The sequence below is a fragment of the Amia ocellicauda genome, chromosome 8, assembly GCF_036373705.1.
Source record: "Amia ocellicauda isolate fAmiCal2 chromosome 8, fAmiCal2.hap1, whole genome shotgun sequence".
In the NCBI taxonomy this organism is placed as follows: Eukaryota; Metazoa; Chordata; class Actinopteri; order Amiiformes; family Amiidae; genus Amia; species Amia ocellicauda.
In genome coordinates, this window is record NC_089857.1 from 42265151 (window position 1) to 42276783 (window position 11633).

Below are 11633 nucleotides of genomic sequence, written 5' to 3' on the forward strand. Positions count from 1 at the left end.
TCAAAATTGTCCGAGATTCAAACTGTAACCTTTAAGGATATTTCTACCCAGGGTTTCACTTTATATCCTCATTATTAGAATGAGGCTGGAGAAGATGTGGTATGGTGTAGAGATTGTTGGGAAATCTGACATTATACCGGCTGTATGTAGGTGTGGAAATCAAAGGAGGGGAATTGGCGAAGGGGACATTCGCTGATGTACAGGTGTCGGGTAGATAAGCAGGGATAATCCATGCAGGTTGTCAAAAGTGTGAGGGAGGAATTGAGAAGGATGCAACTGTGAGGGATGAGCTGTGGCCTGATGGCCCCGGTGACCGCAGTGTGTTGTCAGACCAGCTCCAAATCTGGTGGCTGCCGGCCACATCCCCCTCTCCTCGCTGTGTGTGGACACTCACACCACACTTTGCTGGCCAACAGAGACAACGCACGTCGGACAGCTCAGTGTGTCTACTCCGCCTCTACACCCGGGAGCTTCTCTGTACCTGCATGAGCAGTCTGGGCAGAGCGTGGGTGACTAGTCTCTCTTGTAACCCGATTGCCATTTATCTCCACGAGCCCGCACACTGAAATATGGAGCATGTGGACCGTGATATTGGGAGTGGACGAGTATTGTGAGCATAGCTTTTCGGTTGTGACCGAATAGACAGACACATCTGCTGAAACGAGTGTTATTACAATTACCAAAATCGCTTTGACAATTTATAAACCCAAAACAAGGCAACACACCCTTCAAAGCTGCAGTCATCAGCCCCTTTCTTATATTTTACTCAGATATTCACAATTTCTGTTCCCTTTTCTCTCCCCTCCGTAGGTCAGCGCTGTGAACAGAAGAGATGCTTTTGGGAATAGCTCCTGTCCGCGCTCCACTGTGCTTTCTGTAGCTGGACGCCCCCCTCCTCCTGCCTCCCCAGAGCAGAGCGAGAGATAACCTAATGCAGAGGAAATGGGTGATCATCATCAGGTCAAGACTTCCTTCCTCTTTATACAACTGCAGTCACCGAGCAAGACAGCTGGGCCCGCATACCATGTAGACACTGCCTGCTCAGCTGGCTTTGGGGAAGGACTCCCTCCGCCTTGCACAAGACAATCCCCGGCCTCCGCATGTGCCCAAACAGCAATTACCGGCACGAACACCCGCCGAGCAGAGCGCCGCTGCCAAGGGCCAGACAGTGACCACGGCCCCAGGAGCCAGGAAGAAAGGTTTGAGATTCCCGTTTGGTCGGAACCCAAGAGCAGTGCCACAGAGATGAACGACGACAGCCAAACAAGTGCGGCGCAGGGTGCGACATCCACATCCCATTCGAGAGCTGGCAGCTTTATTGGCACTGGAAATACGGGCTTCCTGCATCCAGCAGTGAGCCCTGGCAATGGCGCGGGGCTCCGGAGCGAGGCTGGCAACTGGGACCAGTGCGGCGTGTGGGCCGAGGAGGCTCGGAAACCCTTAGAATGTGTTTACCCCTCCGGTGCCCAGCCTCTTGTGGGCAGAGGCTGCTCCCACAAGGGATGGACCCCACCAACATCCACCCCCAAGAAGGAGGGCGTCCGGTGGAGAGTCGAGGTCAGCAAGCCCACCGCGGTGGAAACGCCAGTCCTCTTCAGAAGCCCGGAGGGAAAGACGTTCATGGCGGCCGTTATGGAGAGGTCGAACAGGCTGGCACAGGGAGCTCAGGGCAAGCCAGGAGATCAAAGCCCTGCCCTGCTCTCTCCTGCTCTCTGGCCAGCCGTCGCGATTGGCAGCCCCTCACCGGATCCGGGGACACGGCAGAAGGTAGGACAACGCTGCTCTGGGTGCTGACTGTGGTTCAATGTGTGTCACAATAGCACAAGAACAGGCCATCGCGCTATTAAGAAGTTTGAGGCATCTGAATTGTGTTTTTGATTGTTCCTCCAAGCTTGCATCTATATGTAGTGATTCATCCTTTCTTTCTTTTTCCATCTTTCATTCATTCATACCTTCTTTATATTTCTTTCTTTCATTCATTCATTCATACTTTGTACTTAGGGAAGCTGGATGGAATGGTATGAAAAGTAAACTGCTTGAATGAAAATGAGAATAAAGCACAAAGTGGAAATACATTATGGTTTTCATTTATACAGCTCTGGAAAATATTAAGAGACCACTCCAAGTTCAGAAATCAATGTTAAGTGGTCTCTTAATTTTTTCCAGAGCTGTATTTAAAGTGCTTTTCAAATTTCTGAAGACAGCAAACAAACCGAAAGGAAGCAAAAATGATACCTTTTATACAAATGAAACAAACTGACTTTGACTTTGATCGCTATTCTGACAAAGAGTGAATCTGAACCCAACTGGTTAATGTCTCACCACTCATTTAATCAGTGAATCAGTCCGTCAGGATGTATCACACGTTGGGGGGCCGATGGCGCGGCGCAGTTCCCCTCCCAGATAGAGAGATAGCTGTGATGAGAGTTATCTGGTATTTGTCGTCCTCATTCCTGCAAACTAATGGGGCAGAGAGAATGTAATCTGCTATATCTACAGGGTCCCGGAGGGGTCTGACACGCCTCACGCTTTCATTTTGCCCAGAAAGTGTCTCAAATCAGGGTCAGCGCTTACATTTGCTGCATTAATGCCTGGTGGTATCCCTTCGTACCTTCCCAGTGAGATCCACAGACACCCACCTCCGATCACATTTAGACTCTCGCCCTATTACTTTCTATAGGGATCCAGTTCATTTTCCATTCTGACTGATTCAAACGACCGCCATCCCAACCCTTCCCTGTAACTCTGAAGTATTACATACATTTTACACAATCGATATCTTGGCATTATCAGTAGATTAAGACATTTGTTTAGAAGACCGATTTCCAATTATTGTGAATTAACCTGTACTGCCATGTCTCTAGGATATCTTTCCATGGTTTGTGCTTAAGTCCTGCTCTTCTGCTGTGCTTAACTGTATCATACTAATACTTCACTTACATACCAAACAGCGACACGAACAGACATGAGCGCTTTCATTGTAGGTGATTATTATAGGCTATTATTGAGATATACACTCACCTAAAGGATTATTAGGAACACCATACTAATACTGTGTTTGACCCCCTTTCGCCTTCAGAACTGCCTTAATTCTACGTGCCATTGATTCAACAAGGTGCTGAAAGCATTCTTTAGAAATGTTGGCCCATATTGATAGGATAGCATCTTGCAGTTGATGGAGATTTGTGGGATGCACATCCAGGGCACGAAGCTCCCGTTCCACCACATCCCAAAGATGCTCTATTGGGTTGAGATCTGGTGACTGTGGGGGCCAGTTTAGTACAGTGAACTCATTGTCATGTTCAAGAAACCAATTTGAAATGATTCGACCTTTGTGACATGGTGCATTATCCTGCTGGAAGTAGCCATCAGAGGATGGGTACATGGTGGTCATAAAGGGATGGACATGGTCAGAAACAATGCTCAGGTAGGCCGTGGCATTTAAACGATGCCCAATTGGCACTAAGGGGCCTACAGTGTGCCAAGAAAACATCCCCCACACCATTACACCACCACCACCAGCCTGCACAGTGGTAACAAGGCATGATGGATCCATGTTCTCATTCTGTTTACGCCAAATTCTGACTCTACCATCTGAATGTCTCAACAGAAATCGAGACTCATCAGACCAGGCAACATTTTTCCAGTCTTCAACTGTCCAATTTTGATGAGCTTGTGCAAATTGTAGCCTCTTTTTCCTATTTGTAGTGGAGATGAGTGGTACCCGGTGGGCTCTTCTGCTGTTGTAGCCCATCCGCCTCAAGGTTGTACGTGTTGTGGCTTCACAAATGCTTTGCTGCATACCTCGGTTGTAACGAGTGGTTATTTCAGTCAAAGTTGCTCTTCTATCAGCTTGAATCAGTCGGCCCATTCTCCTCTGACCTCTAGCATCAACAAGGCATTTTCGCCCACAGGACTGCCGCATACTGGATGTTTTTCCCTTTTCACACCATTCTTTGTAAACCCTAGAAATGGTTGTGCGTGAAAATCCCAGTAACTGAGCAGATTGTGAAATACTCAGACCAGTCTGTCTGGCACCAACAACCATGCCACGCTCAAAATTGCTTAAATCACCTTTCTTTCCCATTCAGACATTCAGTTTGGACTTCAGGAGATTGTCTTGACCAGGACCACACCCCTAAATGCATTGAAGCAACTGCCATGTGATTGGTTGGTTAGATAATTGCATTAATGAGAAATTGAACAGGTGTTCCTAATAATCCTTTAGGTGAGTGTAGTTACTCAGAGTAAATGCACTACACTTCACTTGGACATTGCAGGCCATTCCTTTGACAGTTTACATTCAGTGCCGTGTCGTGTAAAGCATTCATCTGATTGCTCGCAATGCTTTTCAATTAAATGCAGATTACTAGTGAATGTCCGTTGCTTCATTTGATAAAAATATGAGTTTATGTTGTTACTATATTGGCATCGTTTCCCTCTGACTCTCAGGAAGTGTCTTCTGCGTTTGTGTAATTAATGGTTGTGTTTAACCTTTGCGGTTTGCCCGACTGTAAACCGATTTCCTGTCTTTATATTTTCCTTATTTAGGATTTTACTGCTTTCACTGAGTAGATCTGATAAAATGCCCAGTTACATTCCAGCCAGTCACATTTAGAAAGTGAAATTAAAACAGTTATGTAATGCTATTAAAGCAAAGACAAGTGAAATAATGGGAAACCCTGGGAAGTACAAATTGTGTACTTAACTATTGTGAAGGAAATATGTACCTACCAGCTTCTCTAGATCTTTAATGCCGATGATATGGTACCTTGGATTGTAATACCCACTTTTGAAATGATAACTGGATTAAACCAGATACACACAACCTGGAGTACATAACTCTCAGGCTCGTCTGTTAATAGACACGTTGCCGAGCCTGTGCAGCTCACTGAGGACTGACCGCGTCTCTCCTGGGTCCGACCTGAGGTTTCGCTGCAATCACTGGTCCAGCGCGTTTCAAATGCACAGGGGCTTCCTTCAAATTAAATCCTTTCCTTTTCTTTCGGGGTATGAAAGCCAGGGAGTGCAAGCTTCACTGAAAGGTACAATTCAGCATTAAAGCATTTAAATCTGTCAGATACTCGGGTACGAATGCACGCCATCATTTCGATAGCGTGGGGTTTTAGATTTACTGGTGATTCAGGGCCCTACTAGCCATAAGTAAAATACTCCCCCTTGTGTTGGCATTTGAAAATTACTGTGAAAAAAAAAAAAGAAAACTAATAAAAATCATTTTCTAAGAATCAGAATAACATTGATCTTGAATGTTTTATCTTTATCTGTGGCATGTGCAGTATGTATATTTATGCCTCAATCTTATATGCTTACATATACAAAAGTTACCTTGCTCAGACCTATTTAAGAGCTCAGTTTTTCTGCCCCCCCCCACCTCCCCGGAGCTGCTTCCACGAGTATCTCAGATTACCATTCCTCAAAACACCCTACAGCTCCAATGTATAGAACTGCGCAGTTTGTAAATATCATTACACACATTCACGATGCCCAAACTCCATGAATGAATAAAGATCCCATTGAGTCAGATAGATACACCATTGAAGATCTGAGCATTTACTTTGGCCACATGCCAGTCTCCACCTACAAGCCAAATAACAGTTCTCCGCTTCCCCCCAAAACATACATTCAGTCTGAAATTCACAGCATGCATCGTACCTACAGAGTAAACGTGTCTTTGGTGGTGCTCTTGATCTCAGACACGTAGGCAAAGCACTACGATGTCACTTGAAGGTGTCAAAACCTGTGTCAGTAATATCTCGACATGCACTGGACCAACTGCTGACTTACAAGAACTCAGTTCATATTTCAGTTTCATTTCCAATAAAACTGGATGGAGTGGAGCAACTGTACGAATATTTTGTAATGTTTTGGTATTTTGGCAGTCACTGTGAAAACAAGTAAATTAGTTTCCATGCCAAAAAAAAAGAAAAGAGGAACGCAGAATTAAAAGAAGAAAAAAGAAGATCGTGACCAATTAATGTACTGTAGTCAATGTCAGGCAACGCTAAGCATGATAATAAATAATATTACAGAAACAAGATCTAGCATCTGGGTGTTTAACTTGCTGTGCTGATGGTGTGGTGAGGAGCCGGGACAGGGATGGGACAGCATTTCAATGCGTCTGTGGACTCGTGACAACTGAGCTTTCCCTTTCAGCTCTCTCTCCGGCCTGTCTGTCCGCGTTGCCGCCCTCTGCCTTTCTCCTTTGAGTGTCTTGCTTTTCATTAGTATGACTAAAACTAGGACACAATAGTTAGAAGAGGCAATGATACACTTTACTGCTATTAAACGAGTCTGAATCCTGTTTTCCTGCACTGTTTGATATGGAGTGTGTTTTAAAGATAGGCAAGTCCTACTTCCTTTGCATTATTCAGACCCAGTAGGGAAAAAATACATTACAAGCACATGAAACCTGTATCGTTGCCTGTTTTCCATGCCGCCTTAGCTACATGACTTCACATAAAAGGGACAAATGCAAGCAGCGGAGATGGAGCAGAGAAATGCGCTTTCACACATTAGAGGAGGAAAGATACGGCCAAAAATGAAACACCCCAGCAGTTCCCATACATGTATACTTTGGCAGAAAGGTTCATGTGAGTTGTGGGGAATTACTTTATTATTTTACTCTTTTATGCAGTGTTACAAACTTTAACAATGTTGGTTTATTCATTTAACAAGAGAAGACCACAAAAAAGACATATACCCAAGAATCATAGCTGGGAAATGCAGTTGAATGAGGAAATAATACCTCTGTCATCCTGCTAGAGTCACATCAACACCCAAGAAGGATTTAATGTGTCATGCTTCATAAACTAGGATGTTTCATTAGTTAAAATAGACTCTTGTTTTAGACCATTTTCTTAGATTTGTATTCAGAACAAAACCAAATTAATTTAGCTTGTAATGCTAAAATAAGAGCGAATAATAGCTTGTGTTCAATGAGACTTGGCAGTCGAGCTTCACAAACATCCCATTAGCCCACATGGTTTCCAGAGCCAGTGTATATGAATGCATCAGCACAGAACCATGTTATTGAATACGACCGCTGCAGAAATCCCACGGCAGACTCAGCATTTTATTAAATGGTACTTCATGGGCATTATATTGCTTTAGGCATAATCAAGGCTTAGAAACAGCAAATGTTACTGTTTATGTTCGTGATTTCAAGACCTGTGTTACTGGATACACTTCACTCCTTGGTATTCGTATGTTGTCGTGTTTGTGTAACAATGAAACGGAACCCGCACTTTCTAGTTCTTCTACATTCAGGGAAAAAGAAAACGACAGCTATTGATTTTATTTAATTCACGAGTTATTCAGCACATAGATGTTCTCCACATGCACACTCTGGATCTATTCTGGGACTTCGGTTTCTCTCCACTCCGGTTATGTTTCGACACCCCTGCTTTCGGAGCATTTGAGTCAGATCTGTCCAGTCCTCGGCTCCAAAAACAGTTTATTTATTTTTTTTATAAGTCCGCAGCGCTTGACTAATGCTGCGGATCCTCTACTTGCAGGATGCCGGGCATGTCATAAGCCCATAGTGTCTTGGGGCTTCTGGGAGATTGATTTAAAGTGATCAATGTATCACTGAGCAGAGCTTTAACCACACTTGGGCCGGGATTAAATCAGAACTGTGACCCACCCGTTAATAGAAAACTACAGAACTGTACTCAGTTGCAGCTTCATTTTCAGTAAGATGCCACTTTCTTCTAATCAGAAATGTAACCGCTATGATGTACAGGTTTGTAGTTTGCTATTAGCGGGTGGGTCAAAGTTTTGATTTAATCCGGCCCTTGGTTCGCATTACTGGATTCAATCATGTGAGGAATGGGAGGGAAATATAGTAGCCTCAAGTATTATTTGTGTAGCCTGTATGTTCTCATAAAACGCACTGGAATTTGTTCAGTTCTCAAAATCTCACTTTATACTTTTCATTTAGGTTTTCAAAATGAAGAAACAAGAAATAAAACATTAGAGCCCACTTTGTATTAAATGTGTGTGTTTGTGGGTATCATGTGCTTATAGCTCTTAGGAAAATATTCCACATGGATGTTTTTTTCTGTACAAACCTGCTTGAAAGCTCTACATTATTGCAAATAGGCCTGCTGTCAAGTGAACGAGTCAGATCTGATACAGCGGATAATGAGCGACTGTACAGTGCACTTACTTTACAACATTAATTGTATACCTGGGACTAAAAAAGAACCAGGCTCTGAATCACTAACTTTGTTTCCAGTTATTTGGTGCTAAATTGCTTTGTTTGAGATGTTGTGCACATGGGGTGTGTATTACTTTCCCTGCAGGCACTGAGGTAGTCAATAAACGTATATATATCAATATGTAGGTTGAAATCTAAACCGCAGGCAAAGAATGAAGTATGGCAGGGTTGTGTGTGTGTAATTGTACACAGCTGTGTTTCATTGCGGAGAATCTCACTCGTTTTCATGTGCACTCTAGTCATTTGTTGTGCTTTTGTTGTTGCTAAAAACAAATAGCACACATGTCATTCATTTAAAAGTGTAAAAGGAAAAATATCACAAAGCCTTTATGGATTCTGTCTGAGACGCCTAATTGAAGGAGGTTTCACATTTGTGCTGTTGTTTCAATGGCCTGAAACTGAAATTCTCACACCTGAGGTCATCATGCAGGTAGGTATGGATGTGCGAACTAGACACTGTGCTTTATAACAGGGCTACCTATTGCAAAGTAACTCAGTGGACCACAAAAACAGAATACAATTACACCAGAGAGTTGGGGAAAGCACACTCATCTGGATACTGTGGACAGTTCTGGGCTCCACACTTCAAGAAAGATATCGCTGCTCTAGAGGCAGTTCAGAGGAGAGCAACCAGACTTATTCCAGGTCTGAAGGGAATGTCCTACTGAGAGACTGAGGACCTGAACCTTCTCACCCTGGAACAGAGGAGACTACGTGGGGACTTGATCCAAGTCTTCAAAATCATGAAAGGCATCGACCACATCAACCCAGAGGAGCTTTTCCAGATCAGCAGGGACACACGCACCCGGGACACAAATGGAAATTGGGCTTCAAGGCATTCAAGACAGAAAACAGGAGACACTTCTTCACACAGAGAGGCGTCACAATCTGAACAAACTCCCCAGCGATGTGGCTGAAGAGACAATTTGGGAACATTCAAAAACAGACTGGATAGGATCTTTCGATCACTTAGTTATTAATGGACACCAAACGAGCACGATGGGGCGAATGGCCTCCTCTCGTTTCTTATGTTCTTATGCAAAAGATTACTGTATATCAAAAAGCCTAATGGTTTTATTTTTTAACTGAGTAAAATGGTTTCAGAAGTAAACTCTCTTTATGCCCATGAAAATCTTGGTCTTGATGAAGCAGCGAGTGATGAACTGTAGTAACTTGCAGAAGCGTCCCAGCTGTGTCCATTAATGCTGGCTTTCCCAGCTGACTGCTGTCTAGGTACAATTAAACAGTTGTTTCTCGAGCTGAGTTATGCAACACTAGTGTAATGTTAATGATCTGTGACTGGAATGTTCAGCCAATATAAAAAATTCAGAGCACCGACAGAGCAGTGCTAATTTAAGTCGTGTTCATGATTTGGCCATTATTGTTTTATAGGTCGAATGCATTTGTGGAGAAGAATGTCAGAAAAAACATGAGCCAAACTCCCTGCGACTGCCTTCTCCAGTAATATTGCCGTGCACATATCGCGGTGTGTAGTTTATAGGCCCTATTACACACTATTTGCCTTTGGTGGATGTGAAAGTGACTTTAAGCAACACTTTTTCAAAATATGGACACAGCGTTTGTCTCTCCCTTTTCCGATACATTATATAATGTGTAAGTAGTGGTCGCATGTGCATAAACCAAGCCATATCTACATTATAAAGTAACTACTTCTTACTACTATGTATTTTCTCTATGTTGGCAATATTATGTTCAATTTTGCTGTGAGCAATGTATCTTTAGACTGCCAAAAAAAGCATGGAAACATTTCCTTTGGAAGCTGGGACTTCAAGAGTCCACGTAATGCTGGGTAATACAGGAAAAACTGACCACCACTCTGTCAGCGTATAATTAAAAACATCAGCCCTGCTTTTTCACAATTAATGCCTTTACTTATTTAATTTGTACTATTGATTTATCACTTTTACAACCAGGGGGTTCATCTGACGTTCACACTTATTAACAAACCGTTTTACTGACTGACTGTTTGATCGACCGTGAAGCTTAACAGACCAAATCAACTAAATTGATATAAAATAACTATACCTCTAATTAGTTTCTTTTTTTTAAAAGAAACAATTATGGCTACTTGTATATTATATAACCAATTTGAATAGAGGGTTCTAATGGTTAAAGCTTGGCACACATGATTGGATCCTAACAGTTTGCATATACATGTAGAAAAGCATGGCATGAAACCAATAGAACATTTGAAAGTTTACCTTGTAGAAAGATGGATTAATCTGCTAAGTGATTGAGGTCAGCTTGGTATTCAGTCTTCGATATTCAATAGGCTTGGTCTAATACAACACCACATCAACTGGTGCCACACCTATTTATAATTTTTTGTAAACTAAGATACACTAAAACACTCTTTGGCTGTTCGGGAAAGGTCCCTATATGAAAAAACAAGGGGGTTAGAAGACGTAAAAGGAAAGGCTGGAAAAGCTGGAGGCTCGTGTTCAAATTCAAATCAGACGGGGAAAAATTCTACCAGCTCCTGAACTTCAGCAATGCTTTAATATTTCATACAGGACCCCCACCAGCTCAGAGGCTCTTACTCTTGATAAATACCTTTTAACCAAATGTCAAAAGCACATTGTTTTATTTATATCTTGCAAAATACCAAAGAAAACACCAGTTTCATCTGACATGGATCTCAAAGTCTCACTTCATCCAGTGGATCTCACAGAACGAATAATTCATGGAGGCACAACAGAGACACTTAAATGCAGTAAGGCTCTCGGGTGGTTGTCTTCTGCATAAATCATTTTGCAGGTTATAGAATAAAGCTTATATTTATTCTGGTTCAATGTAGAAATGTATGTATTAACCAGATGCAAAGTCAAAACTATAACCTCTCAGGAAAGCTGTAAATATACCTCAGTCTTCACTTATTCACTGGTACTCATGTCAACAATAATGAAACAAATCTGAATTAACACTACTTACATCATGCTGGCATGAAGCTATATAATAATAATAATAATAATAATAATAATAATAATAATAATAATAATAATAATGCATAACCACAATATATATACTCATAATTGTAATAGATGTAAAATGACCATCCTACAACCAGCTAAATTCCTTTCCACTGTACTCACTTTGCAATGCTTTAAATAGATATGACTCATTTTATATGTGTGGTATTGGTGTTTTTCCCCTCTTCTGGGTAAAATCATTGGATATACTACACTTTGTCAAACGACACAGTACCGTCTGCTTTAATTTCAGTTTTTTAAACCAGTTTCCCCACAATAAAGGCAACACTATCATTCAATTCATTTCAAAATCATTGTATTTCTTTATTATACACTTTGCATCATATATTTGTTAAGTGATGTGTAAATATTCCTGGATATGCCTTTATAAACGCATGTAATAC

The 11633-nt window shown here is 42.1% G+C and overlaps 1 protein-coding gene across 1 annotated transcript in view; it reads left to right on the forward strand.

The window, feature by feature from the left end:
* Positions 1-11633, forward strand: part of psd3l (pleckstrin and Sec7 domain containing 3, like) — a 136524-nt gene that overhangs the window by 10669 nt on the left and 114222 nt on the right. Inside the window, exon 2 of the mRNA XM_066711490.1 lies at positions 811-1767. Within this exon, the coding sequence (XP_066567587.1) occupies positions 943-1767 (825 nt within the window). The 5' untranslated portion in view covers positions 811-942. The remainder of the gene's footprint in view (positions 1-810; positions 1768-11633) is intronic.